Source organism: Aedes aegypti, chromosome 1 (genome assembly GCF_002204515.2).
Source record: "Aedes aegypti strain LVP_AGWG chromosome 1, AaegL5.0 Primary Assembly, whole genome shotgun sequence".
NCBI lineage: Eukaryota > Metazoa > Arthropoda > Insecta > Diptera > Culicidae > Aedes > Aedes aegypti.
In genome coordinates, this window is record NC_035107.1 from 301,546,312 (window position 1) to 301,566,417 (window position 20,106).

At 38.0% G+C, this 20,106-nt stretch overlaps 2 protein-coding genes across 13 annotated transcripts in view; both read left to right on the forward strand.

Moving 5' to 3' along the window:
- LOC5573536 (modifier of mdg4) overlaps window positions 1-20,106 on the forward strand; it is a 419,719-nt gene that overhangs the window by 181,952 nt on the left and 217,661 nt on the right. Inside the window, exons 5-7 of one of the 11 annotated variants that reach the window (XM_021838279.1) lie at window positions 4,105-4,343; window positions 4,409-4,574; window positions 4,635-4,959. The exons of 7 other annotated variants lie outside the window; for them this stretch is intronic. In XM_021838279.1, the coding sequence (XP_021693971.1) occupies window positions 4,105-4,343; window positions 4,409-4,574; window positions 4,635-4,783 (554 nt within the window). In that variant the 3' untranslated portion in view covers window positions 4,784-4,959. Of the gene's footprint in view, window positions 1-3,313; window positions 3,350-3,493; window positions 3,624-3,692; window positions 3,900-4,104; window positions 4,344-4,408; window positions 4,575-4,634; window positions 4,960-13,856; window positions 13,981-14,060; window positions 14,494-20,106 lie in introns of those variants that run through there. 3 more of the 11 variants (XM_021838306.1, XM_021838311.1, XM_021838290.1) reach the window with 3 other exon arrangements.
- Window positions 15,672-19,549, forward strand: LOC110674209. Of its 2 annotated transcripts, XM_021838321.1 has the most exons (4): window positions 15,672-15,774; window positions 15,888-16,172; window positions 18,933-19,056; window positions 19,117-19,549. In XM_021838321.1, the coding sequence occupies exons 2-4, from the start codon at window positions 16,127-16,129 to the stop codon at window positions 19,289-19,291; spliced, it is 345 nt and encodes a 114-aa protein (XP_021694013.1). In that variant the 5' UTR covers window positions 15,672-15,774; window positions 15,888-16,126; the 3' UTR covers window positions 19,292-19,549. The 2 variants fall into 2 exon arrangements, with proteins under 2 accessions (XP_021694013.1, XP_021694014.1); XM_021838322.1 differs by having other exon boundaries at window positions 15,724-16,172; window positions 18,896-19,056.

A 20,106-nucleotide genomic window follows, 5' to 3' on the forward strand; every position in this document is an offset into this window, starting at 1 on the left:
TAAACCTTATAACAGTTTTTGTTTTTTAGCTGTTATAACAAAATTTCCTTTACAAAATTGAAACGAATTGAGAACCAGACAGCCGCCAGTGAGTGATTTGCGGTGTGGTTTAAGAAAATGTGTTATGATTATGTTTTTTATGAAAACAAACTTTAAACCGATTTTGCAGGGCTGGTAGCAGGTCTCTTTTTAGAGATTCGGTCTCTATTTCAATGCAAGTCTAGAAAGACTCTATTTTTTTCTATGGAAGGTTTCTAAAAATTCTTCCAGGGATTATTCCGGGAAGTCTATTAAGAGCTCTTCCAGACATTCTTCAATAAATAACGTCTGGAGTTCTTCCGAACCATTCTGGAGTAATTCTTGGAAATCTGTATCGTTTCTTTAAAATTTTATTTGAGGTTTCTCACCAGCAAATACTACAGCAATCATTCCGACCATTTCTACACAAGTTGCTACTGGGAATCTGTTCAATATTTTTCCAGTAATGCCTCCAGAGCATTGAGGGGCTCCCTTTGTTTATTTTCTCTACAATCAATAACTTCGCTTTATCCTAAGCACATTGTTTTTCGATCTATAGTGAAAAACTTTCCAAAAGCTTTAGTTTTGCACTGTAATAATCAAAAGAGAATCTCTCATTGTTACATAAGTCCTTTTGAAAAGTTATACGAGAATCTTACTATTATTAAAACCTCCAAGTCTTCCTCAATAGTTGGGGAGCTGTTTTTCAGAATTTTCAGAACTCGTTAGAGTTCATCAGGAATTTCTGCAGAAGTTTCATAAAAGTTTACTATAGACATTGTTTTAGCAATACTTTTCGATTTTCTTCAGGGATTTCTCCAATAATTTCTTAAAAGTGTCCTTCAGACAGCTCCAGAAAACATTCTAGATGTATTTCCTCAGAGAAATACTTGAAAACATGGAACGATTATTCTTTAGAAAATCTTATGAAATCAGTGAAAACATCGTTGGAGCAATCATTGCTTGAATTCTTGGAAATGACCTAAACGGAAATCCTAGCGAGATCGAAAAAAAGCTCACTGGATGAACTTCAGCAATTTCTTGTGAAAGCATCTTTGGAAGAATTCCTGAAGATATTCATGGTGGAGTCTTTATAGTAATGTCTGCAGTTTTCCAAAAAAAAACAGTTTCAATTCTCAAAGCTAAATTTAACGAATTTCATGGAAGACTTCCTTAACCCGTTAATGGATCAATAAATGAATTCTTTGGGCATTTTTTTACAGAAACTTTAATATTCTGATCCTGTTGTAGATTGTTGTTCTCTTAGTTCATGGTGTCTCTTTTTAATTCTTGTTCGGTCTCTATTTGGTCTCTTCTTACAAGCATAAGGATTCTAAATCTCCTATTTTAAACGCACTCAGTCGCTATCAGCCCTGCTTTTGTTATTAAGGTAAACCGAGGCAAGATGAAATGCAATGTTTCGAATATGAGGCCAATAAATGTTAGCAGATATTTCTTCTTTTGAAGTCTGTTGCATCTGTTAACTTTGAAATCTCATAAAAAATCTTTAAAAATTATTAAGTATTGTTTTTTAAAAGAGAAACTAAATAACAGATACATCATTTGTTATTGAGTTTCTTTTTTGGAAAACAATAATGATTAATGTTCATAAAATTTTATGTGATTTCTAAATAGAGATTTAGGTCCTGAATATAATAATATTGTTCTTTTCGGATTAGCTGCATGTCAATTTTCATACAAAATGTTAAAGTTTGTTATACTTTAGTTTTGTTCCTTTGCAAGCAATTGAGCTGAAACTTTCTCCACTAAAACTATAAATATGCTCAAAATTTCAAATTCCTATAAGCCCCTGCCGGAAAGTGAAATAAATAGTAGTTTTTGAATTTTATATCATTTACTATTTGATCAACCTCCACGAGATCCTCCGGGTTTCTTGTAACAACGGCTATTTAATAAACTTTCATTCTTCTCTTCGATGGAGAATAGCACGTGGCCGGCGTAGTTATCAATCTAGTGTGATTGTACATTGAAGAAGTAAAAACGTAACCACAAATTCATATGAGTCCATTGCGCTACAGTGAAACTTCTATGTGTCGATGTTCCATGACTCAATGTAGACTCATGAAACCATACTAAAATCAAAATTTCATGGTTACTATGATGGTCCCCCAAACAGCTTTCTAAAGCATTTCTGATTCATGACTTTGTTTTCCGACTGTGCCACTGGGCGTTGCATGCTAGTCCGTTGTCTAGTGTGGTGCTTCCTTCAAAGGGCATAAATGCCCACTGGAAGCATTAACGTGATAGTGTCTTAACGTGATAGTGACTCGATATTTGCATGAGTCGTTGACGTCCCTTCAGATATCGACTCATGGACGTTTGATTGTATATCACTGTTCATGCCAAAGTTGAGCATTTTGTGTGAAAACTGACATGTGCTGCTATAATTCCGAACAGCACTGTAATTATTCTTAGAGTTCCTGCTTTCTATATAAATCTTGATCGTCCTACTTCATATTATTATCCTTGTACGCATGTATTCCTACCTTTGCGTAGACCTTTTGCTAGAGTCCAAAACAAATCGAGTGCTGACGTGCTCTTTCTTTTCTATATTGTGCCCTGGAAGAAGAAATAAATCGTGACAAATATGTATATGACGTTTTTGACAAAACTTCACCGAGTACATAACGTTTTGATTCACCACTACATCACTTGGTAGCACTGATTGGTGTTTCGAATCGTTTGAATCCATTAACGTGGTTGAAATTCCTTTTTGAATCAGTTTGGACCAAACAGTGAACAATATTTTTTATGCTTCGTTTCATCATTTTACTTATCTTTACTAGCTTCTCCTTCTTCTTCTTCTATCTTTAAAATGCAATGGTGTTTGGATGTCACGAGTTGGCTTGCGGATGGCACAGGTGAACGGATTTACATATTTCTTCCAGTATTGTATTATTTATGGATCCGAAAAGTTTGTGTGAAGGAAAAGTTGTGACAATCTTTTCGGAATAACCAGAAAAACGGAAGGAAGCTTAAGAGTCACTTTGTATGGAAATTTTTCATAAATTTTTTAACAGCCATCTTGACAGCACCAAAAATGTGTAAAAATTTTGCAACAGAAGACTAAAATAAGACGTTCATGACCCTTGCACTTGCCCAAAGTTGTATGGTGCATGAGATAATAGAGCGCAATCCAGAATGCTGCGTCTTTGTTAAGACTAATATTCTTTTAAATAATGGATAAAAGAACTTAGATATTATGAGATGTCGTTGATTTGTTATTTGTTCGAGGAGCATATAAATCTTAATAAAATTCTGTCTTTATTTTCAGATTACAACAAAATCCATGATCCCTCTGCATATTTTGGTGAAGTACTAGATTTAAATTGAAATCAAAATTAGTTGAATAAACAATCAAAATGAAATTAATACGTTTGGTTTTATTGGTTCACACAAAACTACAAATGATTCGGTAGTACACAACAATCCGCTCACGCAATTTCCATTCTAGATGATCGCGAAATAAGCTTCATCGTGGGAAGACTCGGCAACATGCAGCTGATCATCGACGGCCACCTGTACACTCGCTCGCAGATTCGGGAACGCATCATCATTTGGCACTGCTCGCGGCAAAGATCTGGGTATGTGTGTTCGATGTTAATAGAAAATAAAAATATGATTTGATTTTAAATTTTCGTTTTTTTTTGCAGATGTAAAAGCCGAATCAGTACTCTGCGGGGCGAACCGGGAACGGCATACTCCTTCCGAGCCGATCACAACCACGAAAGCAAATTTGACTTCAAGAATAGGGACATCAAAATTCTCAAGGTTGCCAAGTTGAAGGTTGTCGGGAAAAATCGTTGAACTTCATTTATCTTCGTTGTGAACGAGAAAATAAATAAAATTAAGTGAAATAATGCCTTGGTATAAGTTTAGTTCTACTTTGTTTCGCCCTTTTGTAGTCATCGCATCGTTATGTAAAGGGCCAAAATGGAGCAGGCGAAACTGTGGGCAAATACACTTACGAACAAATCGTCGACCATTTGTGAATTTCTATCAATCGAGCTTAAGATCAAACATCGTGAAAAAAGCCGCTAATAATTCTATTTGCTCGCATTCCAGATAACGATTCGGAGAAAAAATCCGAAGAGAATAACTATATCCTTGTGTGCACGACTGAGGGGGAGTATCGGATAAAGGAGAAGCCGCAGCCCAAAAAGACCAAATCTCCCATCAGGGTAACGTCCCCGGTTCGGGTGTGCCGCATCCAGGGTGGATTCACCTTTCCAATCGCCGATGGGAGCGAGGTGAGACGTTTGGAACAATTTGTCACCGATAGGGATGACATTCGACAGGAATATGTGAGTTGGTAGTGCGACAGTGCGGTACTAGAATAAGTCGCTTTGACAAGACTGTTATTTTGCAGGTTAAAGTTTTGTCGCGTAAACCGAGAAGTACAAAAATCGCCAACTTTGTACCGTACATGTTTTCGGATGAAGCCCTCGAAGGCTACAGCTTCAATGGCGTGAACGTGCTGGGAAGGAACAAGATTGCCATGAGGGGTTACAACATCTTCAACAGTTGTTTTCTGGGTAAGGGTGTTGTAGTTTGCTTCATGGGTTGGCAATGCTAATCAAGTTTGACGATTACAGATGCCTACGAAAATGAAGGGCTCACTTTGGAGGAATTGGCTGCCGAAATGACGATGGCAGTCAAGCAGAGTCGCAACAGGATGCGTCAACGGACGTTCAGAGCGAAAAAATCTATCAAGAAGATGCTGAAGGAAAAGTCGGAGAATTAACTAGTAGCTGTTGTTTGAAAAACAAGATTTTTTAGTATAGACTTTCAGGATGAGTGATTATATGGAATAGTCCTGGATTTTTGATATAAAAACCAAATGCTTCTAGAACATTTTTGGAGACAAAGAAGCCTGTTAAATGAAATAAATAAGTAAAATATATTCGGAGTAAAATAGCCTTCCAAATGTTGCCAATATTTTTTGATGAAATATTTTAGCTTACAATCTAGTACTTCAATTTTGCAGTATAAACTCACAACTCTCCTTCTCCGTAGACATTTCTATCAACGATGTAAAACTTGACCATGTATCTGCCTCTGCGGAACCGAATCCTCCCACTGCTGATGATGCAGTACTAGAACAAATAAGCGAAATTCGCCAAGAAGCGGTAATCGTACCGCCTGAAGAAGAGGCACCAATGATCGGACAGGATGTTGTCACCAAACCTGTTCATTTGCAGCTGAAAATCCGGCCCAAAGAACGACGCGTGCCAAGTAGGAAGCCATTGAAAACGGTTCGAGTGGCCGGATTTGACTTTCCGTTGACGTGCGAGGAGGATGTCGACCGCTTGGAACTGATGGTCAATCGGAATCCCATAATCAGAAATCAATATGTAAGTGTGCTGAAAACGCAGTAATAGCAATCGACCAACCAGCCAACCGAATGACTGACTGATTTCGATTCATTTTCGATTCGATTTCGATTTCGATTCGATTCGATTTCGATTTCAATTCCGATTCGATTTCGATTTGATTTCGATTCGATTTCGATTTCGATTCCGATTCGATTTCGATTTGATTTTGATTCGATTTCGATTCGATTTCGATTCGATTCCAATTCGATTTCGATTCAATTTCGCTTCGATTTCGATTCGATATCGATTCGATTTCGATTCGATTTCGATTCGATTTCGATTCGATTTCGATTCGATTTCGATTCGATTTCGATTCGATTTCGATTCGATTTCGATTCGATTTCGATTCGATTTCGATTCGATTTCGATTCGATTTCGATTCGATTTCGATTCGATTTCGATTCGATTTCGATTCGATTTCGATTCGATTTCGATTCGATTTCGATTCGATTTCGATTCGATTTCGATTCGATTTCGATTCGATTTCGATTCGATTTCGATTCGATTTCGATTCGATTTCGATTCGATTTCGATTCGATTTCGATTCGATTTCGATTCGATTTCGATTCGATTTCGATTCGATTTCGATTCGATTTCGATTCGATTTCGATTCGATTTCGATTCGATTCGATTTCGATTCGATTTCGATTCGATTTCGATTCGATTTCGATTCGATTTCGATTCGATTTCGATTCGATTTCGATTCGATTTCGATTCGATTTCGATTCGATTTCGATTCGATTTCGATTCGATTTCGATTCGATTTCGATTCGATTTCGATTCGATTTCGATTCGATTTCGATTCGATTTCGATTCGATTTCGATTCGATTTCGATTCGATTCGATTTCGATTCGATTTCGATTCGATTTCGATTCGATTTCGATTCGATTTCGATTCGATTTCGATTCGATTTCGATTCGATTTCGATTCGATTTCGATTTCGATTCGATTTCGATTCGATTTCGATTCGATTTCGATTCGATTTCGATTTCGATTCGATTTCGATTCGATTTCGATTCGATTTCGATTCGATTTCGATTCGATTCGATTTCGATTCGATTTCGATTCGATTTCGATTCGATTTCGATTCGATTTCGATTCGATTTCGATTGGATTCCGATTCGATTTCGATTCGATTTCGATTCGATTTTGATTCGATTTTGATTCGATTTCGATTCGATTCGATTCGATTTGGTTTCGATTCGATTTCGATTCGATTCGATTTAATTTCGATTCGATTTCGATTTGATTTCGATTCGACTTTGATTCGATTTCAACTTGGTTTGACTTCAATTTTTAATCGATTCAATTTTGAATCTGTTTGATTTCATCTTACGTAATCTTTTCCTACTCTACAGATCAAATACCTGTCAGCCAATAAGTTACCACAAATGGGCATCGTTCAAGTGCTGTATCGATTCTTCGACGACGAAGCCTTATCCAACTTTAACTGGACCGGTCAGGAACGATACGATTCGAATGCTCCGGGTCGCAAGAAGGCTATGCAGAAATTTGCCATCTTCAACTCGTGCATGCTAGGTACAGGTCATATTCTAGTACTACTGATGCGTCAGTAACTTCAATCTCTCATCACAAATTTCAGAAGCGTGGTCCAGCCAAGGTGTTACGCCGGACATTCTAGCGAGTTCGCTGAAGAAGGCTCTGCAGTCGATGGCACGACGTCGCTACAGTAGCACCTACAATCAACAAAAGCGACATCGAATTCTGGAAGCCGAGCACTGACGATTGGTCTTCCAATTAGATAGGAGATTTAGTTTGTACCAAAATAAAGCATGTTCTATTACTGCATTGCGCTCGTACGAAGTTCAGCTGTTACAATAATTATGATTAATACACAATATAGTACTTCTTTTTAATTCTCAAAGTATTTGAATATCATTTTTCATAAATGTCTGTTTCATTTTGCTGATTACATTTTTGTACTACTCACTTTGTACTACAACAGAGCACAGAAACGAATCCCTTGCCAATGGTCCGAAACCGGAAGGCCTTTCAGCAACGGCTGAATTCCAGCCACCGAAACCAGAAGCTTTGCGCGCGCTTCCCATGCGAACTACGGCGGCAGTGGCACCCGAAGCGATTCCCTTGACGGTTCCCCTGTACAGTGGCAGTAGTGTCTACATCTCGCTGAAGGACCTGATAAGAATCTACTCGCCCAAACCAGCCCTCTACACGGCCCGACTGCTGGATACGGTCTTTGGCCGAGAAGTGCTCATCAGCGTGGACGACGCGGAATTACTGGATCCACCCAAATTGCAATCCGTTATTGGTAAGAGCTGTTCGTGTAGTTGAAACGAGTAGTACTAGAATGCGCTTTCAAAGTTTTCTTATGCTCTTTTCAGTGCATGTGGTTCACGTTTTCAGGAAGCAACGCATTGAAATGTCGGAGTCAACCGTACGGGAATACGTTCGCCACCGCTTATCTTACCTGAAACTACTGACAAAGAAGGAGTAGGCGTTCTAGTACTGCAAAAGGATATTTTTCGGCGTCAGTACTCAGGAAATGTTTGAATAAACTGAATAATTTGAATTGGATCTCTGTGTTTCCTACAATCTAGCTCTAAATTATGGAATATTAGGCTCCTACAAGTTTTTTTACTAACGTTATTCTTCTTTTTAGATCGACATGGAATCTCATCTACCATGGAAACTTAAATTGCTCGTCAGATGAATTGAAAGATGTTAGAACATCTAGTACTTCCCAGCATGGATGTTTTATGAAAAAATAAACTGAACAAACGTTAAAAATCATCAATGTTGTATTATTCCAACTATTTTCAACGCCTCAACTGACCATTTCCGTTTTCTTGGCCGTTCACCATTCCTTCCAGGTGGCTCGAAGCTCCGCGCAGCGAAATTCGGCTACACCCAGAAGGGGAAGGCAATGCTGCTGTACAACGGGTATGCCTACATCAAAGACCGCCAGGCGATGAAGAGCTGCAACTGGAAGTGCTCGCTGTTCGGGAAGCTTAAATGCCGCGCCAGGGCCGTCACCAAGACGGTGAACGACCGGCAGATGATGAAGATCACCAAACCGCTGCACAATCACACCCGCTCGGCGTATTCGTTCGAGAAGAAGAACGAGAAGAAAAACGCTGAAGAAAAGTGAAGTTTTTGCGTTTGGTTATTCAGGACTTACCATTGAATTATCAGATAACAAATAATTATGGAAACTATTATATTACACATTGAAATATTCACATTTTTGTTCCTGTAAGTTACGTTGAATATAGTATGAGTATAGGGAAAACTTCATGTGGCCGTTATTCTTCTAGTACTTCACTGTATTAGAACACCTACATAAGTGCGCTTTTTCACAAGGATATTTATAAGGCATTGTTCAGAAACCAAAAGCTACCGATGTAGTAAACTTCAGATGTACATTTCTTATTCTAGTACTGCACCATGGCGTCGGATTGTACTAACATTAATTTATCTCTCCAACAGGAAACGTAATCTACGTGAAAACGAGACGTGGCACCAGGCATCTGTTTCACGATGGGAATACCTACACTCCGAACGAGCGTTCCTTCCCCGGGCAGCGTTCCCGGACGTGGAAGTGCTCGTTGTACTACCGGCTGAAGTGTCGCGCCCGCATCGTTACCAGTGAAGTCGAAGGGCTACCGAGGTTGCGCGTGGTCGTTGCCGAGCACACCCACGAGAGGGTGTTGCCCAATTTGAGTGATGATTTCGGCAGTTGGATCTAGTTGGATCGAAGCCGGGAGCATTTCTTTGCTGGATGATCTCATTTTACGTTCTAACGAATGATCAAGTCTGAAATTGGTTTTATAAATAAATGAGTGTGTGTTCAAAAAGGATTTTTTGTAGAATGATTTACTTGAGTTGTTTTATATACTCTGTTTGATAGTCATTTTTATTAATATAAACCTAATTATGCTCTAGTACTTTAAATTATTATTATTCGTTAATCATAACAGTATTTTCGTATTCCAATTCAAATTCAATTCCAATTGGGTTTTGTCTGTTCTGCAAAAATAATAATCTTTGCAGGGAAACATCAAAAAATCCTGCTCACTATTTAAATGCAAAAAGTCTATCATTATTGTAAGGTATCTATAGTTTCTATTTTAATCAAAATGGTCTCTAAAGCCACTTATTTTTGCCTTAATCTGCTTGCATTGAGCCCTGATGCAAAATTCTAGAGCCTTCAGAGACTATTCAACAAGTTCATAATGATATTTTTCTCAGATTCCAATGAATGCCTTAGGAATTGTAATGATTTCTCTAGAAATTTCTTCTGGAATACTTTTAGGTACTCCTTCAGTGATGCTACTAGAGATTCCTCAAAGGATACTTTGCGATCGGTTAGTTCTGTTTGATCCTTCGACCTTGACGCTTGCTCCTGCGGAGGCGGGCGATGAGGGCAGGATCAAACATGTCGCGCGTCGATAGAGTAGTGAAATACAAACGCGCCGCGGATCGTTAGTAGTGTTTGATCTGTTGATCGCGTCACTTGCTCTTGCGTGGGCGAGTGATGAACACTTGTTCGGCGTATAACGCGATTATCGAATTATATCGTGAATCCGATTAGGCGTGATTATACCATGGATCGCATCACCAACCACTGGTGACTCCCAGATCTTTACCTTATCCCACTAACCCAATAACCTTTCCATGACAACTGTGGAGATGCAGACGTGATCTCGGTCTCTATTAACAACGGTTGTCGAACTAACATTCCTCCCCTTCCCCGATGACTGTAAGGACGTGGCCGGCGCCGTTATTGGCTTTTAAAATTTGAGCTCTCGATTTGTACACATTGAAGAATGGTAAGCTAATCCCAAGCCACATTTATTAAATCTCTGTGCAACTTCGATTGTTCTGGTAAATCACGGAGTAGGAACTGCGAATTGTACGGTCGTCTATGCTTATGCTCATGCTAAAAAAAAAATCGGCATTTTTCCAAGAAACCGTACAACAATACACTATGCCGATTTCTTCATTTTTTCCAACAATTCAGTCATTATTCAATTAGAAATTCATAGAATAGAATATCCTTATAGTCACGCAAGTATCATTAATGACTACTCTTTATAAAGTTTTCGCGGATTTTTTCATAGCTTTCTCCAAAAAAAAAAAACCTGTGAAATTCTCTTATTATTTTCCTGGAGACATCCCTTGATGAATGGTAGGAAAAAATCTACGAATTCCTGAAAGAATTTTGAATTCTTGAAGATCCTCTAAATGGAAATGATGCAGAAATTCAAAGGGGAATCAATGGATGAATTTCTGTAGAACTTGCAAATTCCTTAAAAAACGAAACAATCTTTGGAAGGATTACTGACTCTTAGAAAAAAAAATCCAGATTGAACTCATAAAACGAACTGAAAATATAAAATGAACTCTAAAACGAAATTCCTGGAAGAATATCTTAGAAAGTCCATGAAAAAATCTCGGATCGCATTTTCGAAGAGATCTTCGGAGTAATATGGGAAAGAAATCTAAGGAAAAATGATTAGTTATACTTGTCGTAACGTTACGAGGAATTCTGAAAACAAAAAGATTTAAAAATATTCTTAAAGAATTGTCCGTAAATCTGAATCCCATTTCAAGGGAAACGATATTTTTTTCTTAAGCTCGAATAGAGTATTGTAATAACTTAATTTAACCATCTAATACCCAACCGCCTTTAGACGGGGCACACTTGGGAATTTTGTGTATTTTTTCTTAGCAAGGAAATCAAAATGATTTTATTTTTGGCTTTTACCTTGGGCCATATCACGCGCATAAGGAAAAATTAACACGGTTTTTTAAACATTTTTGTTTTTTTTTTAATGTTTGATAAATTGTATTATTTTATAACCTTCACATGCCTGGGTCTAATTTAACGTGTGTTACAACAATTTGCACATTTTATATTTTTATACGTGCAAGCTATCACAGAAAAAGAACCAAAAGGAAACGAAAAAAAAATCAAATCGATGTTACACGGAAAATAAAATATGTGGATGAAAAATAATAAGAAATTTTATATTTTCAAAAGTACTGCAAAAACTCAATTTTTTATCATTGCCAAAAATCGGAACCCAGAAGAGGCTTCAAGAAAAAATGATAAAAGATAGGGATGCTCAAAAATTAAAATTAGAAAAATCAAAAACCAAAATTAATAAATTTGCGAATAAAAATAAATCATTGTCCAAAACGCGTTTCGATCGATTTTAGATAACCAAAATTGATACTTAGATCGAAAATAAAAATTTGGCTATTATAATAGGCAATAGGCTATAGAGGGTTAATATTTAATTATAAACCTTCACTGTGAAGACACTTACAAACAGTAATTAAGAAAACACTTTGAATTGATTGACTCCGACATACAGGACGGCTCAAGATCGTATGATCTCATTATTTTAGTAACATTCATATCCGACTTTGATTATAAAAATCACTTTCAGATCATTTGATTAGCACTCTTGGTTTTCGTGGAAATTGAACCAAAATCGCCAAGTTTTTTCTTCAGTTATTAAAGCGAAAAAATAGGGGCCCAGATAGCCGTAGCGGTAAACGCGCAGCTATTCAGCAAGACCAAGCTGAGGGTCGTGGGTTCGAATCCCACCGGTCGAGGATCTTTTCGGGTTGGAAATTTTCTCGACTTCCCAGGGCATAGAGTATCTTCGTATCTGCCACACGATATACGCATGCAAAAATGGTCATTGGCACAGTAAGCTCTCAGTTAATAACTGTGGAAGTGCTCATAAGAACACTAAGCTGAGAAGCAGGCTTTGTCCCATTGGGGACGTAACGCCAGAAAGAAGAAGAAGAAGAAGTAAAGCGAAAAATACTGGGAAATTCATTGTTTGATTCTTTATGTTGTGTTTCGAATCCTAACTCTTATCTTTAAACATAATTTTAAGTCATTTAAAATAAAACTTCATAAAAAAATGAAAAAAAACGTAGAATCGAAATTTTATCACAATCGAAATCAAATTTATTAACCATCTGGAAATCGAACCTTATCGAAATTGAGTCGAATCGAAGACAAATCGAAAAAGAATCGAAATATAAATCAAATTGTAAATTGCAACCAAAGACGAAATAAACCTTAATGACCCTTGCAGTTGCCCAACATTTTAAGGCACATGATAGGTAATAGAGCAAAATCTAAAATGCAATGAAAAGTGCACTACAATCCAATCTGTCAAACTTAGGTACCGAGTGTAGTACCAAGGGATCAAATGCAGGACTAGAAGTGGTACCCATTCTAAGCCCCAACTCCACGATCTAATCGAAATTGAGTCGAATCAAAGCCAAATCGAAGTCGAATCGGAATATAAATCTAATCCAATTGTTATCGGTAACAAAATCAAGTAAAATTGAGTTTCTATGAAAACGGGGAAGTGCTAGATTGCAAGCAGAATTGTCTTTCGTTATTGATTCTCAGTCTCGTCAATCCTTTTTAACGAATATTTACTTCCTAATCTATTACCTCAACTGAAGATTGCAAGCGGAATTGTGTTTTATAATTGATTCACATTTTCGTCAATATTCCTTAGCAGATATTTGCTAACTAATCTAACAGCCTCAACTCCAAGATCTTATCGAAATTGAGTCGAATCAAAGTCAAATCAGAAAATCAATCTAATCAAATTGTGATCGAAAACGAAATCAAGTAAAATCAAGATTCTTTGAAAACTGAGTAGTACTAGATTGCAAGCAGAATTGTCTTTCGTTATTGATTCTCAGTCTGTCAATCCTTTTTAACGAATACTTACTTACTAATCTATTACCTCAATTCCAAGATCTTATCGAAATTGAGTCGAATCAAAGTCAAATCGAAATCGAATCAGAATATAAATCTAATCAAATTGAAAATTGTAAAATACAGATTCTATGTCAACTGGGAACTGCAAGATTGCAAGCAGAATTGTGTTTTATAATTGACTCACATTTTCGTCAATCTTCCTTAGCAGATATTTACTAATCTATTGCCTCAACTCCAAGATCTTATCGAAATTGAGTCGAATCAAAGTCAAATCGGAATATGAATCTAATCAAATTGTGATCGGAAACGAAATCAAGTAAAATTGAGTTTCTATGAAAACGGGGAAGTACTAGAATGCAAGCAGAATTGTCTTTTGTTATTGATTCTCAGTCTCGTCAATCCTTCTTAAATGATATGTACTTACTAATCTATTACTTCAACTCCAAGATCTTATCGAAATTGAGTCGAATCAAAGTGAAATCGAAATCGAATCTAACTCTAATCAAACAAAAGTAACGGATTCAAGTAAAATCGAGATTAAATGAAAATTGGGAAGTACTAGATTACAATCAGAGTTGTCTTTTGATATTGATTCACATTTTCGTCAATCTTCTCTAGCGGATATTCATTTTCTTATCTATTACCTCAATTTCCCTACAGATGTACCCAACCTAACAAACTATTTCTTTCGTTGCAGACATCGTGTTCATAGTTAACAATCAGGGTGGCATTCAGCTGAGCGTCAACGGATTTCCATACATCCGTTCGAAGACGAACGACGACGTTCAGTATTGGGCGTGCAGTCAGGCCAAAGTGTTGGGGTAAGTCCGCCAAACTTGTGTCCGATTCCACTCCTAATCCAAACCTAATCGACGTACGGTGTTTCTTCTCTGTTTCGCAGCTGTTCGGCTCGTGCCTCGGTTCGGCGCCGAGAGCAGGGCCTAAAACCCGCCGTCAAGCTCAGCGGCTGTCACAACCATCTGATCATTACGGAACGGCGCAAACATGGCGAGAGTGCGATGTTGAAAATGGCTCGTGGACTGAAAGTGTTGCCGGAGAAAAGACAACGCCGCAAGCGAGCACCGAAAGAATAAATCTGGGGGGAGAGCTTTTTTTTGATATTCTTGTACTGCGCTATCTTTAAACTCGTCTGTATTTCAAAGTAGTAATGTAAAACAGATCAAATAGATGCAGTTGATGGCCTATGGATAAGAAGTATTGCCGGATTTGATAGAATAAAGCTGAGGGAGCGTTTTATGTTAATATTCTAGTACTGCTCTATCTTTAGTTTCGACTGTATTTCAAAGTCATGTTAAAATAGATTGATATCCAAATGAAAAAAATGTTACTCGATAAATAAAGCCTTTTTATCAGTTGATAATTTGTATACTGAAGTACTAGATTTTGATTCGCTTTCACATTACTTATAATCGCTTCTTCACCCTTTACCCCAGCCAAACGGAAATGTGTCGGAGCCCAAATCGAGTACCGAGGACGGGATGTGACGTTTTCTCCGAGCTGCCGCGGTATGCCGAAAATGACCCTGGAGGGGTTCGTCTACATTCGGAACGCTGGCAACGCTACCAAAACGTACTGGCTGTGCGAGCGGGGCAAGCGCTTCAAGTGCCGTGCCCGGGCCATAACCTATCGAGGCACCGGGCGCATCACCATCAACGAACACTCGCACAATCACATGCCGGGATTTTAGGAGTCGGTTGATATGATTGAACAATGACGAAATATACTCAAATGCACACTATCGTAGTACTAGATTGATAACTTTTTCGATTCCGTTTTCACAGTTCAGACATCTACTCTAGTACTTCATCGAACCAGTTTATCTTCTTGGTTCATTGCAGATCCGCTCGATCCCAACCTCAACCGGTTGCTCTTCGTGAAAGGACGACGAGGGCCGAAGCTTATCTTCGATGGATTTTCATTCAACCGGAATAAAGGCCACGGGCAGGCCACGTACTGGCGCTGCACGCGACATCACTCGCACGGTTGCCGGGCCAAACTGGTTACTACGAACACCGGCCGGAAAATATCCATCGGCACTCCGGTGCATTGCCACAAAGCGGACTACGTCGATTTGTTATCAGTGGGATGAGTGATAGAAAAGGACGATGCACCTATCAGATTGTTAGTGGAAAGATACATTCTCTATCACAGCTTTTTAAAGATCGGTTTTGTACAATAAATTCTGGATCGCGTCCATGAAAAATTAAATGCTGGACTAGAGTCGAGTTTTAAAGTTTATTTTCCAATGCCAAAGACATCAATATGGATGGAAAGTAGGATCGCTGATGCAAATGATGCATCAATGGATGAAAGGACTAGCATCCAAAACGAAATAAAGACATAGTACCCAAGTAACTAAATAGTGCCATTACATAGCAGACAAGTCCTATATTAGCCGTATAATAGCCTTATAAGGCCAAGAAAGCGGTAGTCGGGCTCAGAATGGATACCACTTCTAGTACTTCATTCGGTCCCTTGGTACTGCACTCGGTATCTAAGTTTGACATACCGCAGTACAATTCTCACAGAATTCTAGATGTAGCTCTATTACCTCACGCGCCGAAAAAATTTGGGCAGCTACAATGGATATGAAGGTCTGTATTTTGTCTTTAATAGCATCCTATTATAGACCACTACGTGTGGATCCCGTTCCACATTCTTATACTTCCTCTAAAACTAACACAAGTTCTATTTTCGAAAATTTCAGATTCCCTAGGACCACGATCAAACACCACTCGGCTGCTGCTCACGATGGGACAACGTGGGCCAAAGCTCATCTCTGACGGATTTTCATTCACCATCAACAGAAGGAATAAGCTGGCCACGTATTGGCGTTGCACGCATTCACGTGAGATTCGGTGCCGGGCCATTTTGGTTACCACAAACCAGGGCAGGAAAGTATCCACCGGTGCATAGCCACCTGGCTGATTATCCCGAATTGATCGAATGAATATTTTTGTGCGGGATCAAATTCACGCCAAACTAGCAGCAGGTATGTGATAGAGAAATCAACATCTAGTACTTCTTTCGATTTTCTAGCTCTCTATATGCAAACCGATCATAATCTGATCCAATTCCAATCCATATTCAATGTAAATCCAATCCAATCTAAACCGAAACTAATCAATATTCAGGGTGTATACAACCTGTGAAAACCTGGAATTAACTGGGAATTTCATTGAACCTGGAAATTCGGCTACACTCATGAATTCATGTTAAAGCAGTAGTACATGGTAGAATATTTGTCGTTTTTTGGACACAAAATGCTTTCAATCAAAAAATGTTTGGCTGCGCCTCTTTCAAAACACTAATTGACATGTTAAGTCCGTTTCACGATTGTTATTTATTTAGCATAAACATGTTTAGACAAGGAAGCAGTGAATCCTGGGGCAAAAATTTCTAGACTCAAGAGAAAACTTCAATGACTATTACGCGATTATTCCACAAATTCTTAATAATTCGTAAACCTGCATTAATTTTCACAGAGATTACCCTGAAAAAAAAACCCTAGCTATCCCAGGATTTCCTCCAGATGTTTTTGCACTGATTCACCGATTTCTTCATTTGATACTTCTAGAAAATTTACCACTGATCCTACAGGAAGAGCTTCCACAAAGGTTTATTACAGAGTTTTTAATAAATTTCGTTTCGTCATTTTTTCAAGAAACCCTACAAAGATTCCTACGCTGGTTTTTTTTTCATTTTAATTAGGATTCTTTTCAAAATTCATCCTTGATTACTCTCAATCACTCCGAAAATCCTTCAGGCATTGTTTGATGAAATCTATCAGAAACTTTTCTAAGAATTCCTCGATAAATTTGACCATTGATTCCTCATTGAGTTCCTCCAGATTTCCTCACGGTATTTCCCCAGGATTTCATCAATATATTATAATTGCGGTTCTTTTCGCTTAAAAATTGAAATAATACTCCCAAATCTCCATGTCTTCTTCAAAACTTTATTCATTATATTTTTTTTAGTTATCTTAGCAATTTATCAAGAAAATTCTAAGAAGAGTTTTTTCAGAGATCATTGTAGAAATTTATCAAGGCACACTTAGTACTCACACAAGTTTCATCTGAGCTTACGCTAGGATTTGCTTTCGAAATTCTTCTCGGATGTTTTGAACAATTTTCTCCCAAATAATCTGAAAAATGTTCTTGACATTTCCCTGGAGACATCCTTGTATTAATGATTAGAAAAATTCTTTAATGAATTCCTTGAGTATTTAGAAAAAAAAAATAATGAAATGGAATTCCTGAAGGTGTTCTAAATGGGAATGTTGGAGGAAGTCCTAGGGATATCAATCGGAGACATTGAAACTTCATTCAAAAATGTCTGAAACGATCTTTGGAGGGATTCTTGATGGACTCCGAAATAATTCCTGTGAAAAATCCAGTTTGAATTTTTGATGGTATTTTAAACGAATTTCTAGGAAGGATTACTTAGAAAGTTTGTGAAAATCTCAAAGAATCTCTTGAAGAAATCTTCGGAGTAGTATTTAAATGAAAACTAAACGAGCAGTAATACTTGTAATGTCATGAGGAATTCAAAAAAAAAATATGTGTTATAAATAATCCAATAAAAATGTCTGTTAAACTTAGGAATCGAACTCTTATGTCGTGGTGTCTTTTTGTATTCGTAATTCATGTAGGAACTGTTGGTTCGTTTTGGTTCATAATTGTTTTGTTTTTTAGCAAGAGGTCTCTAAATGAAGAAGTCTCTCTAAAATTCTTATTTTCAAGACGATCAGTCGCTACCAGCCCAGATTTCCCCAAGATTACATCTAAAAAAAAAATACCAAATGATCTCCGAGAAATATTCTGTATACATCGCTGATGTTCAAAAATTTGAATTTCATTTTAAGGGAATGGCTATTTCATCTCGTCTGAATTTTTTTCTTGAGTTATGCCTATGTTATGGGCCCAGATAGCCGTACCGGTAAACGCGCAGCTATTCAGCAAGACCAAGCTGAGGGTCGCGGGTTCGAATCCCACCGGTCGACGATCTTTTCGGGTTGGAAATTTTCTCGACTTCCCAGGGCATAGAGTATCTTCGTACCTGCCACACGATATACGCATGCAAAAATGGTCATTGGCATAGTAAGCTCTCAGTTAATAACTGTGAAAGTGCTCATAAAGAACACTAAGCTGAGAAGCAGGCTCTGTCCCAGTGGGGACGTAACGCCAGAAAGAAGAAGAAGAAAAAGATGTCTTTATTATTGAGCTTCTATTGAAACTGGGAAGTACTAGGTTGAAATCAGAATTGTTTTTTGAATCAATATTTTTTTATCTTTAATTGGACGTCCATCTTCCTTAGCGATTATTTACTTTTTAATCTATTACCTCATTTTACCTGCTGATGTGCCAAACTTAACAAAGTATTTATTTTATTTTACACATTGTGTTTGGCATTCATCTGAACGTCAATGGATTTCTATAATACATATTCGTTTGTAAATCGAACTCAAATGGGATCAAGATCTAAGCGAAATGGAGTCGAATCAAATTCAAATCGGAATCGAATCGGAATATGAATCAAATCTAAACCTAATCGAATTGTAAATTGCAACGAAATCAAGTAGAATCGAGAATCTATGAAAACTTAGAAGTACTAGATTGCAAGCAGAGTTGTCTTTTGATATTGATTCACATTTTTGCCAATCTTCTTTAGCAGATATTTACTGACTAATCTATTACCTCAATTTCTCTGCAGATGTACCAAGCTTACCATAGTATTTCTTCCATTGCAGACATCGTGTTCATAGTTAACAGTCAGGGTGGTATTCAGCTGAGCGTCAATCGATTTCCATACATCCATTCGAAGACGAACGACGACGTTCAGTATTGGGCGTGTAGTCAGGCCAAAGTGTTGGGGTAAGTCCGTCAACCTTGTGTCCGATTCCGCTCTGAATTTAAAGTTTCTCTGTTTCGCAGCTGTTCGGCTCGTGCCTCCGTTCGCCGCCGAGAGCCGGGACAAAAACCGGCCGTCAAGCTCAGCGGCTGTCACAACCATCTGATCATTACGGAACGTCGCAGGCATGGCGAGAGTGCGATGCTGAAGATGGCCCGTGGACGGAAAGTGCTGCCGGAGAAAAGACAACGCCAGTAGCGAGCACCGAAAGAATAAATCTGTGGGAAGAGCTTTGTCTTGATATTCTAGTACTGCGCTATCTTTAAACTCGTCTGTATTTCAAAGTAGTAATTAAAAACAGATCAAATAGATGCAGTTGATGGCCTATGGACAAGAAGTATTGCCGGATTAGATAGAATAAAGCTGAGGGAACGTTTTATGTTAATATTCTAGTACTGCTCTATCTTTAGTTTCGACTGTATTTCAAAGTCATGTTAAAATAGATTGATATCCAAATGAAAAAAATGTTACTCGATAAATGAAGCCGTTTTCGCAGTTCAGACATCTAATCTAATACTTCCTTCAACTTATTTATCTTCGTCGTTCATTGCAGATCCGCTCGATCCCAACCTCAACCGGTTGCTCTTCGTGAAAGGACAACGTGGCCCGAAGCTTATCTTCGATGGATTTTCATTCAACCGGAATAAAGGCCACGGGCAGGCCACGTACTGGCGCTGCACGCGACATCACTCGCACGGTTGCCGGGCCAAACTGGTTACTTCGAATACCGGACGGAAAATATCCATCGGCACTCCGGTACATTGCCACAAAGCGGACTACGTCGATTTGTTATGAGTGGGATGAGTGATAGAAAAGGACGATGCAACTTATCAGATTATTAATGAAAAGATGCTTCTTTCTATCACAGCTTTTTAAAGCACGTTTTTGTACAATAAAATCTGGAACGCGTGCATGACAAATGTAATGCAGTAATAAAGTCGAGTTTTAAAGTTTATTTTCCAAGTTGGATCGCTGATGCAAATGATGCATCAATAATGAAAGTACTAGCATCC

Bases quoted from the DNA above. Each gene is read 5' to 3' on its own strand.
- LOC110674209 (XM_021838321.1), top strand. From the start codon at position 16,127: ATGAATATTTTTGTGCGGGATCAAATTCACGCCAAACTAGCAGCAG. The intron at 16,173-18,932 runs GTATGTGATAGA...CTTCCATTGCAG, and splicing joins TCACGCCAAACTAGCAGCAG to ACATCGTGTTCATAGTTAAC. The intron at 19,057-19,116 runs GTAAGTCCGTCA...TCTGTTTCGCAG, and splicing joins AGTCAGGCCAAAGTGTTGGG to CTGTTCGGCTCGTGCCTCCG.